Raw genomic sequence first — 27,540 nt, forward strand, 5'->3', positions numbered from 1 at the left:
CGAAAATCGCTTCAGATTTCTTTAGGTTAGGGAAAACCGGTACTGACGGAGGTCTTTCGTAAAGCGAAGTGGTCCGTGCAAACTTCCAGAAGCGGGTGGGACCTGTATCGCGGATGGAGGTGAGGAACGAGGCGTCATCACCTGCTGTTCCTAGACGTTCAATCTGCATGCCTGTAACAGCTCTTCATGGTTATGTTTGTGCTACATTCCTGGACTATGGATGGCGGCCTTCAATACCTTTTCTCCCACTCAGCACATAGCACATGTGCAAGTGAGTGAGAGGGGCTCCCTAAGGCCAGAATTTGGAAACTGTGGTGTATACGGTGTCCTCTTCCAGTGCATAGTTTGAGAAGTTGGCAGGCGATCCGGGTATCGACTCCACGCATCGTAAGCGTCCCTCACCTCCCACCCACCTTGAGAGCCCCTGATGTGCTGTCAGTCCAAGGGGACAGTTGGCACATATTCCAATGGATGCTTTTACATAACAGTGTGAACTCTGCCGCATGGCTTGGTCTCCCCACCCCACCCAAATCCCTTGATTTGAGGCATTTCATCATGTGCCTTCTTCCCACTGACGCAGAGGGGAGCCTCCGTCGGCTGCCCGTGTAGTCCCAGCGGGCCGCTGACTGCTCTTTCTGACTGGTGTTACTGGCGGCTCCCTGGGGCCGCGCTCCGCAGCGGTCAGCTCAGAGGCTGCTGAGGACATGCTCGCCTTCTGGGCTCAGGAAAGGGGCCCCTGGCTCTCGCTCTGCCCCTGGCGCTCCCGCGGACTGGCCCTTGGCGGTCGGTCAGTCGCGCCAGCTCTCTGAGCCTTAGCCTTCTCATCTGTAAAGTGGGGATCAAAAGTACCCGCCTACTTTACTGAACCACCTGAAACAGTGTATGGAAGGCCCCAAAGGCCCTGGGAGCTGTGGGGAAGACAGACCGTTAATGCCGAGGCATAGTGGCTTCTTCCCTCCCGGTCTCTTCTTCTCCTGCCCTTTACCTTGGCGTGTAAAAGGCCCTTCCCAGTCGCGCATGTGGGTGTGTGTGCATACGTTCTAGCTTATTCATCCCAAATGGTCTTCTTCTCCCCCCCCCCCACTCCTACAGACCCCAGTATAAATGTAACCTACCCTCAGGAGGACGCACGGCACGTATCAGCAGAGATGGTGGTGAAATGCAAGACTGAAACATTTATTATTTAGATGATGGGTTTCACAGGTTTCAATAACTTAGAAGCTTCTGGAATCAGGATTAAGTCACGCCAGAAAAATCTGCTCTCCCTTTTTGTGACCAGCGTTCGGTAAGATGTCCCCACTCGCTCTCCCACCTTCAAACACCTTTCACTTTGATCTCCGTTTTCTGCTTCTACACGTTTGCATTTTTGCAAACACTTTGGTTTGACGAATATCTCCATTGTTTAATTAAAATGTCATCTCCCCCTACCGATCTGTGCACTTCTGGCCGTCCCTGCACAGTGTCATGTGACTCAGTAATAGTCACCCATCTCAACGAGCCGTCACCAGGCTTCTGGGCTGGGCTGGCCACCATCTTGACCAGGCCAGGGACACAGGAAGGGGGTGGATGCGCTTGTCGCTGCCCTGAGGAGGTGAAAGGCTGGCAAGTTCTAGCCAGCGAGGACCCCCGAGGGGGATCTGTTACCAGGAGGCAGTGTCCCCAGCGTCTTGCCATCAGAGGGATTGTGCAAAACAAGGGACATATCATCACAGGAAAATAAATCACTGGGCCCCTTTGAGGAAAGACTGGTTTCACCCACTGGGATTGGACAGCCACTTGCTGCTGACTTTTAGAAGCTTCTGGGCCCAAGCGTCAGTCTTTCTGAAATAAGTCAAATGCTCCAGTGATGTTTCTAAGGACGGAATGGGTTTGGGGCGTGGGGTGGCCGGACGTGCAGTAGACCAAACCTTTAGTGCAAAAGCTATTTTCTGCAGGACCGGCCTAATCCTATGACTTTGGATAGGCCACGGTTCCCAGCCTGGGGGGGATGGGGGGCACAAGTGCCCTCCAGCCACATTCTCCGAACCACTCCTTCACAGCCTTCCCCGGGCCCCAGACCGTGCCCCGGCTCTCCAAGACGGCCAAACTGTGGGAAATGTTCTCATTAGCTCGTCGCCCGGGCAGGGGCTCATTGGCGGTGGAGGCCACAGAAGCCTTTGGGAAAGATTTCCTCTGCCGAACACACAGAGAACACAGATTCAGGGCATTTTTGGTTTTTGGTGTTTATTTTTTAAACCCACTTGTAGTTTGGGTTCAGCTGGAAAGCAGGACATACTGAGGGAGGGAAAGTGGTCGCGTGAGCAGGATTCTACTGCAGCTTTGGCGGGAAGCCCCAGGCCCCTGCTCCAGGGAGGTAGGTCCTATGGCCAGGCTCCCAGCTGGCTCAGGCGAGGTGGGCAGCCCTCTACGCCAGTGTCCCGAGCAGAGGAGAGCTGTCTTCTCTCTGATCTGCATCCTTAAAGGCCCAGGCAGAGGTCCCAACAGAGCGCCAGCAGCTGAGGGACAGGACTCCACGGGCAGGCCCTGAGAGCACTGGCCGGGTTCTGATGCCAGATAAGGGACTGGAACGTGGCGTCTGGGGGTGGCCCCGTGGGGCTGCTCCTCACGGCGGCCCGGCTGTCTGGGTCCCCGCCCCTGCAGCTGCCCAGGGCGCGATCAGGGGTACATTTCCCACACCCCCCCTCCCCGTCCCTCAGAGAAAATAAAATAAAATAAAAATTAGAATAAATACCAACTCGGCCAACATTTACATTTACATGGATGGGCAGGGCGATCCCTAAACCTTAAAGGTTTACAGACTGATTAAGGAAGGACGAACAGACGAGACTGGGTGTGGGGTAAGCATTCCCCACGGAGGACGGTGGGGCCCCCACCTTATCCAGGGGAGATTAGGAGCCTTCTTGGGGTTGCGGTCCCAGCGCTGAGGCAAAGCCACAAGGCCGAGGGGAGCAGGGCTGTGGTGAGCAGGCTGGCCGCCCGGGAGGAAAACAATGGCTATCTGGTCTTGACTGGCAGGGGGGACAGACCGAGACAGGATCAACATCAGATGGCCGGACTTCGCCTCTTCGCTGCGCCAAGAAAGCCGCGGGCGAGTAGGGAAAACAACACGAGCCTTAGAAATGCAATATCCAGTTTTGCCTCCCACCAAATACATTCAGAGGTCAACTTGGATATGGCCTTCCTCACTCAGCACAAGTGGTGGTGGGGGGGGGGTCTGGCCTAGGGAGAGGCTAGGGGGTCTGTGGGGAACCCACTTCTGCCCCCAGCTCCTGAGTAGTCTCCCACGGGAAGCTGCTTCAGAGTCACAGATTTTACGTTTCACTCTTATTTCCTTAAAAAAAAAAAAAGTTTCTTTTTTTTTTTTTTTAAACGTTTTCCTTCCATGTCTCAAAGAGTAGCAGCAACCTGCATTTAGAAAAACAGCTTAAACTGTTATTTGGATTGGCCAGGAAGCACTTTCAAGCAATGGAGATAAACTAGGCAAACCATACGTCTGGAGCCACCGTGACACGACACGTAATTAAAAATATATTTATATATGTATACATATTTATATCTTACTTCTTCATACTCTGGTCCTAACAGTCAAGGAGGGGTGGCCCTGAGGCAAGACCACCAAGGAGGCCGTTAGGAGGAAGAGGCATTGGGTCCATGGCACCCGCGATGTCACGGGTCTCAGCTTTCCTGGGAACATCAGTCCCTGCATGCACGGTGTCTGGGGCCCCTTCGTGAAGCTTGCTCTCTGCCCCGTGGAAGGAGCAGGAGACCCCGTTCCCCTGGGCCACTCTCTTCCTCTGGGGCCCTACTTCGTTCTCAGCAGATGCGCTCACAAACACACACACGCGCACACACACACACACACACGCACACTGTGCACTCCGGGGGCGCTAGCCCATTTCAGCCCAGACACAGCTCTCCGGGGCCTTCCAGGGAGCGGCTGCGCGCTCTGTTGGGGCTGCCTGACTCCTTGAGACCACGATTCCCCCAGTGCCCTCTCTGAGCCCCCTAATTTCAGTCTAGCTCTTCCCTCGGGGCCTCCCATGGGGCCCCTGGTGTCCCGGGGCCCCAGGTTGGGCTGAAGGAGCCCACTGAGAAGGAAGGGCAGCGAGGAGAAGCTTGAAGAGGGGAGGAGGCAAAGGCCAGGGGCAGAGGCAGCACGGGCCTCTTGGAGGCTACTGACCCATTCCAGGTAAACCTGTGCCCCCCGACATGTGTCTCCAACACGCTCTTCCTTGGGCTTGGCAAAGGCTCCCATCCCAGGGCTGAAGGTCAGGTTGCAGCAGGTGGAGAAAGCCAGGGAGTACTGGGGGACCTGCCTGCTCCTCCAGACTTGGAGTCCACAAAGGGAAACCTCCAGCCCTCACCCCCTGGCCAGCCTGAGCGGACCAGGCAGCCAGGGCCCTCCAGTGACACAGGGAGTGAGTGACCAGCCTCAGTAAAGGGAGCTGCTGGGCTCTGAAGTCATTTTATGGGGGCTTATCAAAGTATGGACTCCAGACCCCAGAGATGGGGCTGTGCGGATGCCGTGACAGCCCGGAAGCCAGCCTCCTAGAGCCCGACCCGCATCCTCCTCCAACAGAGAAGGGGCTCTTCCCAGGACCTGACCCTTTCAAGAACCCCCAGCCTTGTTCCCAGCCTGGAAAGATCTGTCTGGCGGCCTCACCTAGTCACCCGACCGTTACGCTCAAGACTCAATGAACGCACCGTTCCCCACAGCTCAGGGGCTACAGTGCCCAGAGCCCTCCCGGAGCGCAGAGACCTTGGCTGTGGGGGGGGCCTGGGCTGCTGGGTCCTGCCTGTGATGAGGCCGGGGCAGCGGCACAGCCCATTTAGCCAGACGCCGAGTCCTGGGGAGCCAGGCAGTCCCCAACGGCCACATGCCCCCCCACTAAGCTTGGGACGAGACCCGTGTGTGGCGCGGGCAACATCACCTAGCATTTTGGCTTTAATTTGCCAGCCTCCTTCGGTGCCCCATTCACCACCAGGCCCCCGGGCCAGGATACACACTCCCGGGGGCCTGCGACAGTATCGGCCCATTGACACAGCACAGCTAGAATGAGAGAACAGGGGTACTGGAAGCCAAGGGCTGAGGACACAGGGTTCCAGCAGGACCCCCGCCGGGGCAGAAGTTTCCAATTACCCTAATTGGCTACTGGCAAGCTGTCTGTGGCTAGAATCCTTCCAGAGGGAGCCGGGTTTGATCTTCCACTAATCAGGGGGTCCTCGTGGCGCTGACTGTGTGATCACATCTCGGGCTCTTTTCATTGAGAGAGGAGACTTCAAAGCAGCTGACTTTTGAAAATAAAACAATAAAACACAAGAGTACAAGTAGAATTCGCCAACTCCAGCTCCCCTCCCTGCTCCCTGCCCCCTGGGCCCCCCTCCCTGAGGCTTGGGGGCCAAAAGGAGGACCTGGAAGCGGGGAGGGGGCAGCGTGAAGGTTAGGGGAGAAGCCTCCGTCCCCCAGCCCCCCCAGCTCGACCGTGGCGGACAAAGGCCGTCAATTACGGGCGGCTGGTGGGGACCCTGCCCGCCTTTGTCCTCCCGGACATCTGCTCTCTGTCGCCTGCTTGGCAGCAGTTGGCGACTGCGGCTGACAGCAGGAACAATGCAAGCCCGTCTCCGACCCACTTTTTCAGCCTTCTGAGGTCCTTTCTGACCCAAGCGGTACCCCGGCGTGCGGAGCTGCCAGGGCCTCAGCGGAGTCACAGAGATGAAACCCCTCGCACAAAGCCCTGCGGGGGACGCGTTTGATGGGAGGGGGCGGGGAGGAGCGGGAGTGGGGAGGGGCGATCGGGGCCACCATGAGAAAGAAACATGCTTCCCTTATTGGTGTGAACTGCCACATGCTTGGGGCTGGGGGGGCTCAGATGAGGGGCACTCCTTCCCGGTCTGGCTCCAGACTGGCCGCCGGCTCTGCCTACTTTCCTCCCCATTTCTTTCTCCCGCCAGGGCCACCCCTGTCCTCCCGCCTGTCCATCTGGCCCTGTGTACCAGGGCCCCAGCTGCCCGCGGGCCGCCCGCCAGGCCCCCTGGCTGTCAGGCTGTCAGTTTCTGGATGGTTCTGTTGTAGTACTGAGTGATGGGGGGCGTCAGAGGGTTCCAGCTGTTGGCATGGAGCTCGATGACCTCCAGAAGCAGCGACCGGGTCAGCATGGACTCTGAGGGGCACAGCATCTTGTCGCGGGCGCTGGCCAGGAGCTCGGTCATCATCTCGGGCAGCTGCTCCTCCAGCAGCCGGCCTGTGCTCTGCAGCTGCGGGCAGAGAAGTGGGGGGTTAGGACCGGGCTTGGGCTCCAGAAGGGCAAGCTGACCCACCTGGGTTAGAAGGGCTGGGGGCAGGGACAGGAAACCACTGGACTCCCTCTGGAAGGTGCGGGCCCAGGCATCTGTGCCACAGGGAGAACAGGGAGGCGGGAGGGCAGAAATAGTCAACTGTGAGAACCCACATTTAATGACCAATCTGCCGCAAGAAGAAGAGGGGTTAGGTTATTGCCTGCTGCCCGGGGCTAAAAAGAGCTCTCACCAGGACCATGCCTCTTCTTTCACCCAAGAGCTTTCCCTCCTCGACTACCGCCCACACCCTCAATGGTTGACCTGCTCCCTTCAAAGGTGATCAGGCTGCAGCGTGTTAATTTTCACTTGCTACGATGTCGCTCTAGAAACGAGAGACCTGCGTGTCTCTGCGCAGAACCTGAGAGCAGGGATGAGGCCTCCTGTTCCTCTCCTTCCTTCTCTCCTGCCCCCAATCCCACCTCCCCTCCCCAGCACTGACCTCTGGCCACCCTTGTGACATGAAGTGTAGGAGGGAAACATGAACTGTGGCAGAAGGCCAGCCAGAGGGCCTGCCCCTGATGATGTTGAAAAGCCCCCATAGGGAAGAAGGAGTCCCAATCTTCTGCATCAGTGCAGCCCCTGCCATCCCCAAGTCCCATGTAAGGTACCCATTTGGAGCTCCACAAATGAACAGTGACTATCATGTAGACCTCAGGCCGTTGTCCAGAATCGCAGCACTTCTGGCCTCTGAGATCCTTGGGATGCGAGTAGCCTTGGAGGCTGGACAGAAGCCAACTGAGACGCATGCTCACGCAGCCCTGATGTGCCCTGGGGGCTCACGCCGGACGCGCCTGTCCTCACTCTACTCCATTCTAAATGGCTGGGCTGACTTCCCAGGGCAACGTTTGCCCCCGAGGGAGATCCCAGAGGAAGAGTTTCAATGAGTAGTGGCCACATTTTGGGCACAGGAGTGGCACCTCCTAAGGGGGTATTTTGAAGAAGGTGGTTGCCAACACGGGGTGGGGGCGGTTTCAAACCTCAGGCGCCTTCCGCAAACCCCATACCACCAAAGTCAAGGGAGATACTTGGGGGCGGGGGGGGGGGTCACATCACTTGGAATTTCTTAAGTCATTTGTGGGGCGTGCCTGGGCAAGAAGAAGGTGGTCTTGGGCACAGAAGCACGGTGGACAAGGCCAGCACGTGGTCCTTCTCTCTAGAGAAGCAGCCACCTCTCTCTCCAGCTAGTGGTGGGTCGGTCACTCTGTCCACATTTACTCTGGTTGGGGGTTGACAATCCTGGATGCAGGAGTTCACGTCAACTCAGGAAGCCATTCCCCACCAGCCCTGTCTCCACACCTTCGCCGGGGACTTGTGCGTGTGTCCAGTGATCCTTATACAGCCACAACTGGCAGGTGTGAGGGGCACACCAGGTCTGAGGTCGGAGATGCTTACCTCCATCGAGCAGCACAGGACGGCGTCTTCCTTCACATCCTGAGATTGCAAGAGCTGTAGAAGAGAGAGGCAGAGAACGCTACTCAGGGTGTGGCGGGGAAGAGAGCCCACGAAGGTCAGAGGGCAGCAGGGACACGGCGATTTCTCTGGCAGGATTTGAACGGTTGGAGGACCACCGTGGGCATAGAGCCTGGGCCCCCAGGCCAGGTCAGAAGGTTGCGATTAGAGACCGTGGCTTGGTAGCAAACACGCTGGGGTCATCAGCTGTAACACCTGGTCAGAGAAAATCCTCAGAGAAATGCAATGAGGGTAAAGACTTCCTGATGGGCGAGGGAGGCTCGGCCATGGTCTCAGGCACTCCTGGGCCCCGGCTAGAGGAAAGCTTCCAGAAACAAAGTGCTCTTCTGCAAAACCACAGCGGTGTTGACTTACCCAGAGGTTGGAATTGCTTCCTGACCAAGGCCATGGCCAGGCTGCTCAGTGCTGGGACTGGCCACGCCCTTGTCCAGGCTTCCCTTGGCCTCATCTTATTCTCTCTCTCTCTCTCTCTCTCTCTCTCTCAACTGAGATAGAATTCACATAACATCACGGGGCGCCTGGGTGGCTTCTGACTTTGGCTCGGGGCATGATCTCACGGTCCGTGGGTTCGAGCCCCATGTCGGGCTCTGTGCGGACAGCTCAGAGCCTGGAGCCTGCTTCGGATTCTGGGTCTCCCTCTCTCTCTGACCCTCCCCCACTTACTCTCAACCCCATTGGCCACTTCTCCCTCTGTCCCCTTCCCCCTTGGTACATCTCCTCCGCCATTCCTGCGACATTGATCACCGCATCCGCGGGATGACCCTGCATTTAGATGATCTGCCACGGATGACTTTTCCCTCTGCTGGAACTCTCCGTACTCACCCACTCTTCAAGGCCCACAGCACTTCCCAGCTTTCCTTGGAGACTCCTGGATCACCCCCAGCCCATGGTACCCCCCCCTCCTGCTTCTCACTGACTTCTCACCTGACGTCCCCAACCACTTGGCATTTCACACAAGTGAAGCCTGGGAGAGTGCTGTGCTCATCTTGGCCACCTCTAACACCTAGCCTAGGTCCTGGCAACCGTTGAGGATTTGCTAAATGTTGGTTGATATGATTCATGCATTGTTTTTTGTTTTGAGTTTATTCATTTATTTTGAGAGAGTACACGGGAGGCGCAGAGAGAGAGGGAGAGAGGGAATCCCAAGCAAGCTCCGCACCATCAGTGCAGAGCCCAAGGTGGGGCTCGAACTCATGAACCGTGAGATCATGACCTGAGCTGACATCAGCAGCCAGACGGAGCCACCCAGACACCCCTGTTTTTTGTTTTAAAGGAAAGGTGGAGGGTGGGGAGGGCACCAGAGGAAGGCATTTTTGGGATGAGTATCCTCGTCCCCTGAACCAGAACTGGAGTCAAAGTCCTTGACGCGGGTGTGATGAGTTCAAGCACAGGTGACGCCACAGGGGGACTATTCCTATCGCTAGCTTGAAACCCAAATTCGACACATCCTCCTTGTCCCTCCCCTTCTCCTGTCATGTCCATCCACCCAGCCCAGGGGTCCCTCTTAGCAAGAGCCACAAGCATTCGCCTCAGGAGGGCTGAAGATTCAGGGCAAGCCTTGCCACGTGCCCAATGAGTGTGCAGGGCATCGAGGCCACAGCAGGCCCGGGCACAGGTCAGGGCCAGAGACACCAGGCCTCCTTCCCCTTTGTATCTGTCAGAACTGGGCTTGCGGCTGACACACCGGAATCGTTTTAGGATGAATGGACAGAGAGGTAGCCCTCGACCTGCTCGAATGAAAAGCAGGCGGAGAGCAAGGGACAGTCCAGGGGAGGAAATGGTGCAGGAGGCACAGAGGGACAGGTGTTGAGGCCGCTGGTGAACCTCTTCTACTCACTGCCACGGCTCTGACTCCAGACCTTCGTGCTCCCGTCACCCAGATTCTCGGCCACCACGGAGTTGCGGACCTCACTCTCCCCCCTTGTTCAGGACTCTGCCCCAGTGTCACCTCTCCAGCCTGTGTGAAGCCGGCCGGCCCCGCTCACCTCCTGGTTTACTTCTCGCTGCCGCATAGCTCACCCTCGGACAAGTTGATACTTGTTCGTCTCCCCGCTAGAAGGCAAGCCCCACCAGGGCGGGGCCTCTGATTGGTCCCCGCACCGGCACAGAGCCTAGCACACAGGCTGCGACAGCCCGGAGGGCGGGCGGGCAAGGGCGGACGCGGCGAGGCCCCTCCCCCGAAGGTCACCCGGGTGCACACACTCGGAGAGGCGAGAGTGATGGGTACGTGGGTACCCCGCCCCACACACCCCTCTCGCCGGAAGGGACGCGACACAAAATTATAACCGATGTGGAAACGGAGGCTGGCGCAGGTCTCTAGACGGCAATTTGGTGATCGCGGTCAGAATAAATGGACCCGGACGCACGCACCACGACAGGGATACGCGGCTTTTGCTGCGCTATCACTACAGTAAAACTACCGTGCACCCACAGGGGGACGGGTTAAATAATTACAATACACAGGCACAGTGGGACAGTCTGCAGCACACAGCTGTCCCTCCCCCTTTTTTTTTTTTTAACATTTATTTATTTTTGAGACAGAGAGAGACAGAGCATGAATGGGGGAGGGTCAGAGAGAGAGGGAGACACAGAATCTGAAACAGGCTCCAGGCTCTGAGCTGTCAGCGCAGAGCCCGACGCGGGGCTCGAACTCATGGACCGCGAGATCGTGACCTGAGCCGAAGTTGGACGCTTAACCGACTGAGCCACCCAGGCGCCCCAGTCCCTCCCCTTCTTAAGCCAGTGTCTGCTTCTGGAGTTTTCTTGCCTCCCGGAGCTGCAGAGCCCCAAGGGGGAGGCAGGGGAGCCTTCCGCCAAGCCGGTGCCCGGTGGACCTTTGTGGGGGGCACACAGGGAAGGGCCTCCCTCAGTTACAGGACCCAGGAGGCTAGAGTGAAGACCAGGAAACAGGTTCTGGAAAAAGCCGGTGGAAGTGATTCACCTTGTAGCAGGTGTACCTAAGGCATGTGGTCCACACCCAACCCAGCTGCTCTGGAGGGAGGGGGGGGATGTTGGTTCGAACCCCGGGAGGGTCCTGTGGCTGTCTGGAATGGGATCAGCATGGGGACGTGGGCCTAGCCCCACTTATCTGCAGGGGACACAGGGACTCATATATATCAGGAGAGCTCTGTAAGGTTTGCTGGGGTTTCTTTCTGAAGGTACTTTGTTCCCTCACAGGTTTTCTGTAGTGCTTATTGGGAAACGATCCTTCAAACAACATTGTTGGTAGAAATCACAAGAAAGGTGGGGGGCAATCTGGTGAGAAGGGAACTCTTTGAGACGGAGTGCGTGCTGGCAGCTGGGTGGGGAAAGTGGGGGAGGGGGGCAGAACTGGCAGCTCGTGGGAAGAACAAGGTATGCTCTGGAAGCGTCTAGAACGCGGGGTGATGCACAGTAGGCGCTCAGTAGTGCTTGTTGTGTGTGTCACGTTGAAATGACCCGGGGAGCATGTTCTGTCCTGAGATTAGCCTCTTAGGGGTTCTAGGGACAAGTGAGGTACCTTTTTTAAAAAATTAAAAAAAAAATGTGTATTTAGTTTTGAGAGAGAGAAAGAGAGAGCGAGAGCAGGGGAGGGGCAGAGAGAGAGGGAGACACAGAATCCGAAGCAGGTTCCAGGCTCTGAGCTGTCAGCACAGAGCCCGACGCCGACTTGAACTCACGAACCTCAAGATCATGACCTGAGCCGAAGTCGGACGCTTAACCGACTGAGCCACCCAGGCGCCCCAGGATGAGTAAGGTAACTTGATGGGAAGTACTAGTAAGCGTAAGGGCTGAAAAGTACTCGATGTTCTGAAATGTGATTGATTGTCCCTCCGCGTGGCTGTCTGAATGGCTGACAGAACCGCGTGGAAAGTTCTGGCCTGCCCTCTGCTCCCAGATGACAGTTGAGAACTCCAAAGCGGGGTCTGTGTCTTTCTTTCCTGCATCTTTGTGACTGGACTACTCCCTTCCAATGCCTCCTCCCCTCTTCGTGCCCAGACTACCCCCCACACCCTCCCCCTGCCTGGCTGTGTCCCTGGTGGCCCTGGCTCCTGGCTAGCCGGGCAGGGAACAGACTTAGGGAACGGGGGCGGGTGGCGGGGGACTCTGGAGGGTGAGGGTAGCCCCCCTGTGCCCTCAGGCAGAGCTACAGGTGGGTTCTCAACCCCAGAGCCTCTCCTTCAACCTTATCTTCCACTTGCTTGTTTGGGAGAGTCTGTGCGAAGCCAACAACCGCAATGCGTGACACGCCCTCTTGCAAGCGGCTTGCTGGGTTTGCTCAGGGAAGTGGGGGAGGACCGGGGTTGGTCATCACACTTTTCCTTCACAGTTGCAGGGTGCAAGGATACGAAGGGAATCTGCAGGGCGGCTGCAGACCGCTTCCCATTCTCCCTGCAAATGCTGTTCTGGCCTCTCATTACCAGCTTTTGAGAGTAGAGTCTCAGAACCCTAGTGCCGAAGGGGCTTTGGACAGCGTCCCTCCCCATCTCCCCAGAAGTCACACTCCGCTGCTCTTTGCGGTATGACAAGAGGCTGGCCTTCTCAACCAGGAGCCCTTGACACAAGTCCACAGGGGCTCCCCGCCGGGACCCCTTTCACTGTCCCTCTTAGAGGCTCTCATGCCTCTGGGTGATCTGTGGTTCCCCAAGAATCTGTCCCTACCTGTCGTTTGCAGGCAGCGGTCCAGGTGCAGGATCTTTCCACTCTTTTCTATCTTGGCCAAACTTACCTGTTCTGTGTTCCATGTCTTCAGGACTCTGCTTTTTCCCCAGTGACAGCTAGTGTTTGGATAAACAAATCTCTGCTGGAGTGTTGAGGAGGTCAATGAGCGCTCTTGTTTACGTATGCTCTATTTGGCACCTTCTGGAGACAATGCTTTTTTTTTTTTTTTTTTTTTTTTTAAGTCCCAGAGGAGTCTCAAGAAGCTGTGGCCATCCGAACAGGTACCTGTCCACCCATGTTCACAACAGGCGAGAGGCAGAAGCAACTTGGGGGTCCGTGGAGGGATGGCTGGATGAACTACTGCGGTCCATCCGTATGCAATGGAATGTTCTTCAGCCTTAACATGGAAGGAAATGCTGACCTGCGCTGCAACGTGGATGAACCTCGCGGACACTACGCCGAGCGAAAAACAGTCACAAAAGGACAAATCCTGTCTGATTCCACTTCTCGAGTCAGAAGAGTCAAATTCGTAGAGACAGAAAGTAGAACGGGGCGGGGGGGGGGGGTCGGGACGGGCACAAGCGGGGACTGGGGAGCCGGTGTTTCGTGGGGAGGGCGTTGCAGGTCGGGAAGGAAGACAAAACGTTCTAGCGATGGATGGTGGCGATGTTGCACAACAGTGTGAAGGTGCCTAATGCCGCTTAGTTGTATGCTTGAAGACGGCCAGAGTGATCGATGTTAGGTTATGCAAACTTTATCACAATAACAGAATGGTTAAAATAAGTAGCGACCGGGGCGGGCACTCTTTGGGTGGGCAGGCCATTCTCAGCCCAGGCAGGACTCTCCGGGAGAAAAGCTGCACCGATGGAGGAGGCAGGCTTGCCCCACGGGGGTGGGGAGTGGGGGCGGGTGGGTGGAAGGCCCTGGAGTGGGTGGGGAGGGGCGGCACTCTCATCAAAGTCTCTGGCATAGAAAGGGGTGTGGGCGGGCTGGGGCAGGCAAGCCACCCGCGCCCTCGAACAGCGAAATGTGTTTCTTGGATGAGAATCCAAGGCAATTGTGCGAGCCCACACAGTGTTTGTTCGGAAGCTAATGCATTCCTGTCCTATTGTCTCCGCCGGAGACTTGTGGGCACACCCATCATATCCTCCCTTGGTGGGGGGGGGAGAGGCCAAGGTGTTTGCAGTCAGCCTGTGGGAGGCCCGACAGCAACCAGGGAGAAAGGCACCCTGGTGGGAGCATCCTGGAGTCCCTTGGGGAAGGTCCACAGGGCGTGCAGGGATGTAACCCTGGTTGTTTGGGATGCCACGCTGTGGGGAGAGAAACCGTGGGGAGGGGCTGTAGAGCTGCCTTCCTTGGTGGGAGGGAAGCGAGTGCTGTAGATGGCGAATTCTTGCCTTTCCACGGAGGAGTGAGTGCCAACCTGAGGCAGGCTGGCCAGCCCGCCCTGACCACCCCAGCTCACCAACAGCCCAGGGTTGCAACCTTGTAGAACAAACCCACGACGTCTGGTGCAGCCGTAGCAAAAGCACAGCTCAGATCCCACCGGCAGGGGCCTCTCTCCCTCGGGGGTCCGGGGGTCGCGGAGGGTGTGGGGGGAGTGGCCACCACAGAGCACAGCCACGGTTTCAGAGAGCAGGCGATTGGCTGGTTTTCTGGAGAACACATTCATCGAGCCCTGATGGGCTGGCTGGGTCTACAGAAGGGCTAGGGATGTGGTGGGATAGGCTGCAAGTGTGGAAGACGTGGCAGGAAGGCGAGAGAGAAGAAAGAGCCAAGAGTGGCAGGGAGAGGTCTGTGGTGGCCATGGAAGCCACGTGCCAGGCACAAACACTGACGGTGGAGAGAGGGGGGAGGCGGGAGAGTGAGACGGAGCCAGAGGAGATGGCCGGGACACGTGGTGACCGGGCTGGGGAGCTGCACGTGGCCACCTGCCCCTAGGAGCCCCCTAGGGTAGAGCCCCTCTATCCCGCGTCTCTGCACCTGCACCTACGGCCAGGTCTAGAGGACAGCACGGGGCTGATGGTCATGATAATGACCCTGAGTCATCACAGAGATGGTCTATGATGTCTGGGTCTCCTCAGGGAGGCAGGAAAGGAGATAATCTATCTGAAAAAGTCTGTCATCAAAATTGTACAGCAGCTTTCGAGTCAGAAGACCTGCCCCTCGCTAAGAGTAACCCCGGGCATGTCACTTTATCGCCCTGCACCTCAGTTTCCTCACCTGAGAAGAGGGATAATACCTGCCTCGAATTGTTTTGAGAGTCAAGTGAGATAACAATGTCTGTGAAAGAGCTTTGAAAAGTGCAAAGCTTGATCCAAATGCAAGGTGTGATTATTGTTATTAAATCTGTTTCTCTGTCAACACGGATCTTCCCTGAAGCTCTTGGCACACTCTGTGTACTGTCTCATTTACCCTCGTGACACTCTTGTGGAGACAGGGAAAGGCCATGGCATTATTATCTCTACCTAATAGACAAACTGAGGCATAGTGGGTGAAGTGGCTTGCACAAACTAGAGAGACAGCAAGTCTGAGAACTAGAGGATGCTCAAAAGTCCTGGGTCAGCATCCTCTGTCTTGGAGAATTATTTTAATTTCTCTCACCTTTGCTAATTCTCATTTTGCTGGTTGGAGCTCAGAATTCTTAATTTTATTGTCTGGTGACAATAATCAACCTGGGCCTTCACAAAATTGAATTGGTTTTACATATTCTTTGTTTGCATTGGCCATCACCTACCCACCCATCCACACATCCACTTACTCGGCCACCAATCCATTAGTGCATGTGTCCACCCAAGTATGCAATCCTCCATCCACCAACAATCAATTTATCCATCCATCCTTCTATCTACCCACGTATCATGTATCCAACCAACCTTCCTTCCATCCAGCCATCTATCCATCCATCCATCCATTCTTTCATCCATCTATATACCCACTCACCTACTTACCCTTCCTTCCTCACCTACTTATCCATCATCCATCCATCCTCCCTTCCTTCCTTCCTTCCTTCCTTCCATCCATCCATTCTTTCATCCATCTATATACCCACTCACCTACTTACCCTTCCTTCCTCACCTACTTATCCATCATCCATCCATCCTCCCTTCCTTCCTTCCTTCCTTCCATCCATCCATTCTTTCATCCATCTATATACCCACTCACCTACTTACCCTTCCTTCCTCACCTACTTATCCATCATCCTTCCTTCCTTCCTTCCTTCCTTCCTTCCTTCCTTCCTTCCTCCCTCCCTTCCTTCCTTCCTCCCTCCCTTCCTTCCATCCTTCTATCCATCTAGTCATCTTTTCAACAACATTCATGGAACACCTACCTTGTGCTAAACATCGTGTAACTACAGGGGCAACAAGAAGAATAAGACCGGGAGCTCATAGTCTAGTAGGGGGAAATTGAGAGACTGTGCTAGGTACGTGGGATTGAAGCACGGGATGGAGTGGTGGTGATGGAGAACATGCATGTGGTGTAAGAAGCAGCATACGGCAGATGCACAAGAGCAAAAAACCAAACGAACAAAAAACGAAAAACCAAAACCCCAAAAAACAGCAAACACCCGTGAACTAGCAGAGTGCACTGGTGAATAACAAGTATCTCAAGATGCTCAAATATATAGTGTTGGCGGAGAGAGAGAACCTGATGACAAAAGAGGCAAGGGCCACATCCTAACGGGCTCTAGATGCCATGTTACTGCATTTGGGTCTTGTCCTAAGGCACTGGAGAGCCACTGAGAGATTTTAAATTACAGAGTACATTTTGGAAGGATCCTTTCTTGCACAGCGTGGCGAACAGACCAGAGCTGGCAGAGTGGTGGGGTACTGCAGGCAAGGGGACAGTAAGGAGGTTGCTGTGAGAAAATACGGTGCCTTGAATTGAGGCGGGAAGAAATGGGAGGACACGTGTTTAGGAGGCAGAAGTGAGGGTGAGGAAAAGGACGATATAGAAGACGGGTCGTCCCCAGGTTTGGGGCTTGGCCAACTGGATAAATGCGGGTGTCACCAATGATCGTAGGAAGGCATGATGAGTTGGTTTGGGGGGATATGAAGGAGTTCGGCGTTAGAACTATTGAGTCCATGGTCCTTGGGGCTGATCAGGGAAGATAACTCATGGGAGACTGGCTACCCGAGATCATCGGTGCCAGGTCAAGGCCGCAGGTGCTTGTGAGAAGAGAAGGTCCAGGTGAGAAGAGAAGAGGGTAAGGGCTCCAAACCTGGAGAGAGAGCCACATCTAAAGAGTGGTGGGGGAAGAGGAACCCCTGAAGGAGCACGAGGACAGTCCGAGAGCCAAGAGGAATAGAAGAAGGTGATGCCACGGAAGCCAGGAGAATTCTGAGAAGTACAAGGTCAGCCGTGTCAAATGCTCAAGAGAGGTCATGTAAGATGAACAAAGACCAGGGCACCTTGGACCTGGTGATTAGGAGGGCACGGGTGACCTTTGCCATGATGACTTCAGAGCAGGGGTAGGGACAGGTGGAGGCCCGGGTCACATGGGGCTGGAGAAGGAGAGGGAGGTCGGGAGGTGGAAGATAGTGAGGGGACCCATTTTTTTCTTTTCCTTTGTGGGTTTCTGCTTTTCTCTCTCTCTCTTTTTCTCCTCTTCCTTCCTCCCTCCCTCCCTCCTCCCCCTCTGTCTTTTCTTTCTTTTTGAACTTGAGAAAAGGGGTAGAACCCCTGTGCCAGGGCGGAGGGGGGTGGTTGTTACAGCGGGAGAGGCGGAGGTGAGAGGGTAGAAGGCAGGAAAAAAAGGGAAAATCAGAGGAGAGGAGGACACCGTGTGCAGAGATGAGCCTTAAATAAGCAAAGCGGTACCGTTGCATATCCGCTGACGTGGAAGGCAGGGGTGAGGGTGGCTGCAGACACAGGTACACGGATGTGTAAGGGCTCACGCTGCCCAGCCTGTCAGGGTGGCTATGAAATCAGTGTTGTTCCATGTTCCTCACTCACTATCAGCGCTCTGCACCGGCCTGCATTTCAGCCATCCCCAGGAGAGGGGGATTTGCCCCAAATATCACCATTCCACTTGCCTAATAAGGAGCCCTGTATGGCAGCTATGGTCAGATGTCAAGGAAATTCATGGTTCTGTCCTGGACTTCGGTCCAAGCTTATGCCCTGTGGTCTGGCTGTCAGCCCTCCTAGCTGAGGCGGGCAGGCGGGCAGGCACCCTAACTGCGGACCAGGCGCCCTGGAGGGAATAATTAGCCTCCTTCCTGCAGAGTTTGCAAACCGCCTTGTACAAAGTGGCCACAGTAAATGTCACATATGTCACATGGGGGAATGCTTCATCCCACGGCTGGCCCCAGGGGGCCGGAAATGTAATCTGGGGCTCAGAGCAGACACTGAATCCTGCAGACATCGGAGCCAGAGGATGGGACCACGGCTCCAGTGGGTCCTCCTGGGAGCCAAGCCCTGGCCAGTGGCCTGCACAGGAGGGGAGTTCTGCTCACAGCGTCCCTGCAGCCATAAGTTCCCAGGACCCTAGGTCAGGGTTGGAAACCACAGGGATGTTGGCCATGACTGCTGTCAACACCTCCCAGCTTCTTCTTTAGTGCCCTTCCTTTCCCTTCTATAAGCCTTGCCTGTCCCCTCTGTGGCTCATTTTGCGTTCACTTCCCAGGCATCGTGGATCTCTCCTAAAGGATGAATGGAGGATGCCCGAGGCAGCTCTGAGGTTTTACCTTTCCAGAAGGTGTCTCCTGAGGACTGACCAATACCTTCTGGGTCCTCGATCATCCCCTGGCTTACGTTTTTTGAATGCTTGCTCTGCACGGGAAGCTCTGCACCGTGTGTATGTTTCAAGACCCACTTTATCCTTTCTCCAGTTTATCTGCGTTAGACACCCACTGTAGTATCTTCATTTATAGCTGCAGAAACCGAGGCACGTAGAGTGGGGTGACTTCCCGCCAGTAATGGAAAACCAGGGTTTGACCCCAGGACTCATCTGCCCCCGTAGCCAAATGATATAACCATTGCTCCGCCAGCAAGTCCCACATAAACAAGGCTGGTGGTGGTGGTGGGGGGGTGGTCAGTGAAAAGTGGAGGGACCATGCACTGCCCTCTTCCTGGGATGGTTCTGGTTTTCACTTGCCATCCCGAAATAATTAGTAATAGTGTCCCCTTTGCTCACTAAAGGCCCCTGACTGGCGTGGTACCTTATGCAGTCACCTAGACAAGGGAAAGGGTATTGAGGGGTTGGGGGCCCCCCAGATTATCAGCTGATCTCTAGCCTATTCCATTTCCCTTCCTTGTGCTCAGCGCCCCTCTTTATAAAGTGAGTGCATGAGTGCTGCTGCCCATCTGAGGGGTTCTGCTGGGGGGTGGGGAGAGGGGCTCTGAAGGTGACAAAGCGTCCTACTCCTCGTGACGTGGTTGTCATTGCAGGGGATCATGACTCCTCCTGCAGGGCCTCACCTGAACCTGCCAGCATTAACCGCTCCCCAAGGACGCAGACGGGAACAAGATGCAATGATGATAATGGACGCCCTGTCCATCGCTCTCTGCTGGAGCGTCAGGGCCTTGGGGAGGGCAGTTGGAGGACAGACAGATGGAAAAGCAGTTATTCTGCAAGCTTCCCCAGGGGAACTTGGCCAAGAATGCCTGGCCTGGAGGCACTGGGTGTTGGGTGGCACCTGGGACCTTCACCCCTTCATGTTACGCTATAGACACCCCTCTGAAGGAAAGACTGCATTTTGTGTCTGACTCAGCACGAAACGGTTCCCTGAGACAGGAGGAGGGGTTTGGGCTGGCTGGGGGCCAGGCCTGGGGCTCTGGGTGGTGGGCAGATGCCCCTCATGGGCTGGTCTCTGCACCCATAGATTACTCTCCTGGTGCCCGCCAGGCTGGGACCCCCGGCAGGCACAAGGAGAAGTCAGGGCACAATGCCATCTGCTCTTAGCTGGGCCTCTCCCAGCCCCTGGCCCCTGGCCCCGCACCGCCCCCCCCCCCCCCCCAACCTCCACCCACCTGAGGCCTGGACTTGACCTTGCTGGCTTCGTGGGGGGAGGGTGTGATAAGCGTCTTGGTGGAGGGAACTAGCTGCCTGCAAAGGCATTTTCCGCTCTCTAAAGTAAACAATCAAACAGGAAATTAATCGAGAAACCCACATCAACGGAAGGTTCAGGTTGTGATTTTCACAGCCCCAGAGCCAGGAAATTCAAAGTTATAGTTCCCATAGCAACTGGCCTGTAGACTCTGCCACTAGCGCTGGGCTGGAACGAGACCCCGAGGGGTCAACGAGGCCAGCCCCCTGCCTCTAGGAAGCACCGCCCAACGTCAAGTCTGAATGTGGACTGCTCTTCGGAGGTGGGCCATGAAGCCTGGGAAGGAGTTCAGAGTTGCAAGGCCATGGTTCCACTTGAGCTCTCACAGCAACAAGCCTTGTAAACTGCGCAATGAGCTGACATCTCAGGGCTTCGTTTTTCTGTATTCCCATATTCCAACGATTATTCCCATAATCTCGGAAGTGAGAGGAATACTCAGGCCTGTAAGACACTCAAGGGAGTAGCATGTGTGCTTGTTCTCTCATTCCTTGTTCTCTTCTGCCCCATAACGGCCCTCCACCTTCAACCCAATCACCCCTGAACCTTGCGATTGCCCTTTGCACTGCCCACTGCCTCCCCACCCCCCCAATGCCAGCCCATCACTGTTTTCCCTCCAAGTAGCATCTCAATCAATTGCCAGTTCCAAGAACTTTCAGAGCAGACACCAAGGTGGCTCCATTTAGTGGGCGCTGTTCTCCTCAACCTGCCCCCCTCCCTTTCTGGACCAAATATATAATATTCTAATATTAGGGCAATGCATACCTACTGCTTCCCTGACTGATAGCCAGGTGGATTACATGGAACCAGAGGCAAGCCCTCCCCCTCCAAGTATGTGGGGGCCAAGGAGGGGGGTTGTGTATCTTGGGTGGGGTTTTCTTTTGTGTGTGACTAGTGAGGAGTCCCTGCCTGGCAGGAAAGGAGATAAGGGCGTTGGAGCTCAACGGAGAAGGAAACAGTCTGGAATCCTTCCCCAAGAGTCGCCCTGCCTTCCCACCCGAGATGACGACCAGTGGCCGGCTGGTCTTATCCGTGTGGTTCTGCAGCCCAGTCCCGGGGACCCTTGTGACCACATTAGCTGAGGCAGGAGCGGGTGCTCCCTGGGCACCAGGCCTGCGGCAGAGGGTGCCTGGCCCGCCTGCCCGCCCGCCAGCCTGGCCCTGGAGCCAGCGCTGTGAACTGAGCAAAGCAGTGGAAAGACAGAAGTGGCGCCTGCTGGAAAGCAGACAGAGAGCCTCCTTGATTTCCTAACAGGCCTAGCCGCGTGCCAGGGGCTGATCGGCCAGCCCAGAGTGCCCAGCCTCACTTGCGAAACAGTCCTTTCCTCCTTCCCGGTGGCCGAGCCACTGTCCAGCCACTAGAGTCCCTGAGGCAAGGCCTCTCCTCATCCCTACCGCCTTCCTGCCTTCCCCCGTGTTTCAACACAGAATTCGGTGGGCAGGTCTGGGAAGACAGGACTCCTTCTGGGGGTGCGAGATCTCTCCTTTCCTAGATCAAGACATTTAATCAGGAAGAAGGGTGGTGGGGAGGTGACTGGTTTCTCTGCTGGTTTCTGCAGTCCCAGAGGGAAACTTGCGGAGGGCTCTGTCACAGACGGTGACGCTCCAGCTTCAGCGGAAAGGGGTCCCCACTGCAGAGCCCAGCAGCAGCTGTAGCTCTGCCCGCCCCCACCAACTAACTGTTTGGGCACACAGTTCTCTGAAGGGCCTCACCAGCCCACCTTCCCACAAGCCCGGGAAGGAGCTGCTTACAAGGTTCTCCACAGTGTGGCAGGTCAACCAGGCGTCCCTCCCGCCAATGTCAGACTTTACAGGGTATGTGAGTGGGGGAGGGCACGGGTAACCAGCCAGGGGGCCTCGAGGACCTGGAGAAAGGGCACACCTGCCCCTTACCCTGCTGCGGAGCATGGGATTCTGAAGAAACCCTCGCTCAACACACGTCTTCTCCAGCGTGATCATCTTGGCAGGCTGTATTTAAGAATATGTGCCTGCTGGAGGCCGGTTTCCAGACAGAGGGTGCCAGTCTTCCGGGGTGGGGGCGGGGGCAGGAGTCTGAAGCCGTAGCCCAGAAGCTGGGCCGGAGGTCCGTCCCTGGGTGAGGAGGCTTAGCTGGTTCCACGGTGGGTTTGGGTGCAAGGCAGTAACCAAGCACCAACTGGGCAGGGACAGCTGGGCCTGGGACAAGCTTAAGCAGAGAATAATAGGCCTGTGCTAAAGGCATAATTAGCATTTGTACTCGGAGTGGCAGCCACCCCACAGAGGGACAGACAGGCCTGGGCTGAGAAAAGGGCCTGGGGCTGCCTGGGGACGGCAGAAAGGATTCACTAAGTACTCTCTGCCAAGTCTAAGGTTGGAGATAAGAGCATTTAATTGGCACCTGGAAGTTCGTTTGGCTTTGGAGCCTTACCCTTAGCAGAATAGAAACTGTCATACTGGGGCAACCCTATTTCTAAACTCTATTTCTAAATCTTTTTGGAGGAGTGCGCCTGCCGGCCAATAGTATTATTATTATTATTTTTAATATGAAATTTATCGTCAAATTGGTTTCCATACAACACCCAGGGCTCCTCCCAACAGGTGCCCTCCTCCATGCCCATCCTCCACCCTCCCCTCCCTCCCACCCCCCCCCCCCCCCCCCATCAACCCTCAGTTTATTCTCAGTTTTGCCAATAGTATTATGCATGCACTCTCACCGGGTCACCTGAGGGGTTTGGGAGGCGATAAAGTGTTTAGCCTGGGGTGGGGGGTGGTGGTGGAGTGGCTCAGGCCCTGGCTGCTGGCCACTTCCACCCCTGGGGCCCTACCGCCTTCTCCTCCCTTTCACAGACCTCCAGACCAGCCAAAGCCATCTGTTCACAGGCTTCTGAACACGTCTTGTCCTTATCTGTGAGGACGACGAGGAGCAAACCCCACCCTGACTCCATTTACTGTCTCCTGAGACAAGACCTTCCTCCTCCCAGCTTTCCCTGACCTCCTCCCCTAATCTCTATAACCAGAAGCTTCTGGGTTCACAGCCTGGGGGCAACGATTTGGTTCTAGCTAGTTCTAGGTCTAGTCGAGGGTCTACCTAGACTAGTTTGGACTCACACAGGACCTTGTGTCCAGCTGGCCCTCTCAGAAGAAATGCAGACTGGATTTGAAGGAAACCTGTGCCGGCTGGGGTAACGCCACTCAGAAGGGCCCCTCTGTTTCCTGGGATGCAGCCACCCAGGCACATAACCGGCCCAGAGCACGGCAGGTCCTGTACCTCCTCCAGGGAGCCTGAAGGGACAGCAACCGCTTTTTCATTCATTCATTCATTCATTCATTCATTCGACAAGGAGGCATGAATCCTTTCCTGGTGGATTTATCAGTGTGGTTGGGAGGACAGACATGGCTCAAGCAGATCAGTGATGGGAACCAAGGCTGGAAGGTGAGGCTGCCTGGGTTCGAAACCAGACTCAGCCCCCCACTAATCATGTTGCACCGTTCGCTTCTCTGTGTCTCAGTTTCCTCATCTGGAAACTGGGCTGGGATTAAGTGCGGTCACCGAGGACCCATGTTTAGAATAGCAGCTGGCACACACGAAGAGCAGCGCCATCAGTGGCAGCCCCTCTTACTGAGGGGGCCGCGTGTGGCACAGAACCGAGGGTGCCGTGGGGGTGGGTGGTGGGAAGGGCCGTCCTCACCTGGGTGGGGAGAGGAGCCCAGGGGAGATCTCCTCGGGAGAGAGCTTTGCGGTGACCCCGTAAGGTCAAGCTAGGGAAAGAGTGGGGTCAGGAGAGGGATGGGGAAGAACATTCCAAACAGTGAGAAAGATCACCCTCAAGAAACCTGTGAGCCCGGAGTACGGAGAGACGGGGGTGAGCCCAGTTAGAAGGCTGGTGGGCTAATTCAGGCGAAAGGGGACCTTGGCCTCACGAGCTGCAGCCAGGCAGAAACATGGTAGTCAGAGCTGAGATCCGGGTAAGAGCTGCTGCCCACAGATCCCGCCAATTAGTGGGGCAGAGGGTGGTGGTATCTTCTCTGGTAGCAGGAGATGGGTTCCATTAGGTGCTCCTGAGTTTGCGGGGGTCTGTGGGTGGCCCTGGGGGGGGGGTGGCGCGTGTCAGGTGGATGAACCCAGGCCCGGAGATGTAGATCTAGTCTGTACAGGTCAAGTTTGGGGGCTGCTGCCGCCGTGGGAATCTGCCTGTGACCAACATGGGCTTTGGGACTCGCACCTGGGGCCCCATTCCTGGCTCACCACGAGCTACGGTCGCCTGTCCTCTAGTAAATCCCAAAGCACATCGACTTCTCCAGGTTCTGGTTAAGAGAACACCAAAGGAAGTTGTGGAGAAGACCTTGCAGGTGAACACAGGCCGAATGCAAAGGCTCCTACACGAAAAGTTTGGGAAATACCTCCACCTGGCATGTAAAAATGACACGAAATTCAAATTTCAGCGTCGATCAATACGGTTTTGTTGGAACACAATCCTCTCATTGGTTTACACGTCCCCGACAGCTGCTTTCTTGCTACGCTGGGCTGGCGGAGCTGAGGGCTGAGCCGGGCTCTGAATTTCGCAACAAGGTGATTTCAACAAGGACCGTACTGTTGGCTTGAAGGGGCAGAAGCAATCCAGACAGACAGCATGTAGAGAGACAATTCTTTGGAAAACTCTGGCTCTGTAGGGAAGAGAGACATGGGGTGGTTCCCGGAGGGGAATGCGGGGTCAAGGGAAGGCTCTCCTTCCTCAGGTGGGTTTGGTGGGCTGCAGAGAAGAAGAAAACCATCAAGAGAGTGGGAAGCATGGGATGTGGGGGGCAGAAAAGAAACCGGTTGGAGGGAAGCCTACCGGAGAGAGGGGATGGGCCGGGCAGTGCTCTGGAACCACGGGTGTGCTGAGCAGGGCCGCTGCCCTGGTGGACAGGCTATCCACAGTAGGCCAGACCAAGGCAGGGCGGCCATTGCTGTGAAGAGGCCGGAGACGGCCTGTGGGTGCCGTGAGATAACGAAAGAAAGCAAAAGTTCCGCAGGCCAATTTAGATAGCAGTTTGGGTCAAAAAGAAAGATACTTAAATCTGGCCTTCAGATCATGCTCATATCATACCCTGCTATTTGTGCTTGTATATAAATTGCTCGCTCTTCAAGCCATACGCTTATGTCACTCCAGAGTTACGTGGAAAAATCCCCAATGGGGTGATTTTATATTGTATTTCTACTTTTCTCAGCGGAACATTTTTGTGAGAGAACTTCTGGTTGAAGCATCACACGTGCAAAAAGGCACAACACATCCTAAGGACGCGGTTAGATGAACTTTCGCACGGGGAATACGCCTGTGCTACCGATGGCCCCAGCAACAGCTAGAACCTGGGTCATACCCCACAGGCTTCTTGTGCCCTTCTTTTCACCGCCCCTCCCCTAGGGTCACCGCAATCCTGCTTATTACCACAGCTTAGTGTTACCTGTTTTAACTCCCGTGTCCCCGGCATTTAAATTTGAAGCAAACATACTGTCCCTGCAGGCAGTTCCTGTGCGGCCCTTGCTCGCCCGGTGGTCACTCTGAGACCTCCACCCATTCTTGGTTTCCCTACTCTGGGTTTTTGTTCAGAGGATATCATCTGATTCTGGAACTGGTGAGACAGCTAGGCTAGGCACAGGTTTCAGGGCCGAGGAAATGGAAGTTTGGGTTGGAATCAGATGATGTCCAGTGTGCCCAAGATCATACCTAAGGAGCAGGGAGTTGATTCTCAAGTCTAGGAATCTGTCACCAGAGTTTGGTGCTGTCTAATGTGTTGTGTTTGCAGACATGGGTCCCTTAGCTTTTCTGGAGCACGGAACTCTTTGAAGGTCTGATGGAAACTTTGGCACCTCTCCCAGGAAAATGCCCATCTACACACGTTCACAGATGTCAGCATCCGATTTCAGTGGGTTCCCAGACGCTGAAGGCCACCCAAGGGCCCCCGATACAAACCTCTGACATGGCCTTACACACGCCAACCTGAATCGCCACTGAAAATGTCATCGGAGCATGGGACAGTGAATGTCTCCATAATGTAAGGACAGCAACACAGCCACCGTCTCATGTGTCGTCAGGAGGATGATATAGCCTTTCTCGGTGCCTGTCAGGCTGTGGCTGGGTAGCTCTGTGGTTAAGGCATGATGCCAGGGTGGCCAATAAAGATACCATAAACGTTTTGTACTATGTGCCAGAAACTTGACAGATGTGATCGCTAATCCTTATGGCAATCCTGCAGAGGTAGAGAGGGCCGTTTCTCATTTTACTGTTGGGAAAACTGACGCTCAAGGAGGCTAAGTACCTTCCCTGGTCCTAGCTAGTACCGACAGTGTGGGATTTGAAGTCACGTTAGTCTGACGTCCGAGCCCTCGTTCTTTCACTTTCCCTTTTCACGGAGGGGACTGTTAGCCTCCCTCTTGTCCTGCTATGCCCTGTGGATCCCCAAAGCTGACAACGTGTCAGGAGGGAACTGACTGACAGCATGGGGATACGTCAGTGCATTCACACTGTCTCTACTCAGGGGAGATGACTCACTGGAGCCCGGCCACTTTGGGACACCAGGGGACACACACACACATTTCCTGTGGCCCGGTGAGAGCCTTGGGCAGTGTGAGCTGGCAGGGTAGATCTCTGGAAGCAGCTAGAGATAGAAAACCAGACAGCTCTGCATCCTGGGATAGAGAAGGCTCTCCCTGGGTTCGTATGACAGAGCTATGGCACCTCTGGGCCTCAGTTTTGTTGTCGGTAAAATGCGGGTGGAGTTCAGACTAGATCAGGGCTACCCAGAGCGTGGATCTCCTAAAGTGGCAGCAGCACAGCCTGGGAAAGTGCAAATTCCCTTTGCTGCCGGTGATCCCACGATTTTAATGAGCACCGAGAACCACAGATCTAGATCAGGGGTCTGTAAAACTACAGCCCAGCGGCCAGATCTGGTCCACAGCACCCTTTTTATGGGGACTGTGAGCTCAGAACGGTTCTTACATTTTTAAATAGCTGGGGGAAAAAAAGCAAACGAATAATAATATTCTTTGACACATAAAAATGTTATAAAATTCAAATTTCAGTGTCCATAAATAAGGTTTTGTTGGAATGCAGTCACGCCCATCCATTTGCATACTGTCCCAGCTGCTTTGGCATTAGCAAGGCAGAACTGAGTAGTTTCCACAGAAACTGCTCTCATGGCTTCGCACAGTACAAATCACAGGGATGTGGTTAAACTCGATTTAGCCTCTTGGCCTGCAAAGCTAAAATATTTACTATCTGGCCTTTTATAGAAGTTTGCTAACCTCTGATCTATGGAGAGCGTGAAGGGGACAGAAAGGGTGGGAGGTGGGGAGGAAGGGAAGGGGGAAGGGGGAAGGGGAGAGGGGAGAGGGGAGGGAAGGAGGGCTAGTCTGAGAGCTGGGATCCCTTCTGGGGGAAAAAAGTGAGCTGTCAGTCAGGTCGACCCACGGAATCCTTTACACAGTTGCTTTGAGGGTGGTCTGGAAGGCCCCTCTGAACGTTTGCTTGTATGAAGATTCCAAATTTCACTTCTAGAACAGGGGCTCTTAACTGAGAAGCCCCCCGAGGAGGGACTTCAGGGATGGTCCGCAAGCTTTAATGTATGTGGGATTTTCTGGGGACAGAGGGTTCACTGGGGGGTCAGTTATCTCCTCGACCTCTACGAAACCCAGAACTGCTGCTGCTCCCCCCCCCCCACCCCGCCCCCCTTTAGGGGCATCCATTTTTCTCTTCCGAGCTCTTCTTTCAAAATGTGAAAGTCCCTGGAACCTTACACACATATCCCTCCTACCTAGGAAAGGGGGAGGTTACCTGATGGCACCAGGCTGGCCTCAGGAAAGTACTGGGAGTCTGAGGAGGGGTGGAGGGAGGGGACAGACACGCTGAGGTGGGGGAGGCATCCAGAGGCCTTGGTAATCAGGAAAGCCCCTCTCGACTTCCCTCCCTCTAGAACCCATTCCTTCCCATCAGCAAGAGGCCAAAAAGGCTTGTGGCCCAGCGGGGATCCTGGTAGCCACCCTCGAGGGTGGGTACCTCCAGTCCCCAGAGCCCACAAGGCCTCCCGCC

General features: G+C 55.4%; 1 protein-coding gene across 10 annotated transcripts in view; it reads right to left on the reverse strand.

Annotated features, from left to right (window-relative positions):
* Nucleotides 1-2,206: 2,206 nt before the first annotated feature.
* CTIF (cap binding complex dependent translation initiation factor) overlaps nt 2,207-27,540 on the reverse strand; it is a 294,493-nt gene continuing 269,159 nt past the window's right edge. For 9 of the 10 annotated variants that reach the window (XM_058692173.1, XM_058692168.1, XM_058692164.1 and 6 more), the window contains 2 exons: nt 7,729-7,782; nt 2,207-6,255 (listed from right to left, as the gene is read on the reverse strand). In XM_058692173.1, coding sequence (XP_058548156.1) covers nt 6,040-6,255; nt 7,729-7,782 — 270 coding nt within the window. In that variant the 3' untranslated portion in view covers nt 2,207-6,039. Of the gene's footprint in view, nt 6,256-7,728; nt 7,783-23,939; nt 24,137-27,540 lie in introns of those variants that run through there. The other variant, XM_058692172.1, reaches the window with a different exon arrangement.

This window comes from Neofelis nebulosa, chromosome 11 (genome assembly GCF_028018385.1).
Source record: "Neofelis nebulosa isolate mNeoNeb1 chromosome 11, mNeoNeb1.pri, whole genome shotgun sequence".
Classification (NCBI taxonomy): Eukaryota; Metazoa; Chordata; class Mammalia; order Carnivora; family Felidae; genus Neofelis; species Neofelis nebulosa.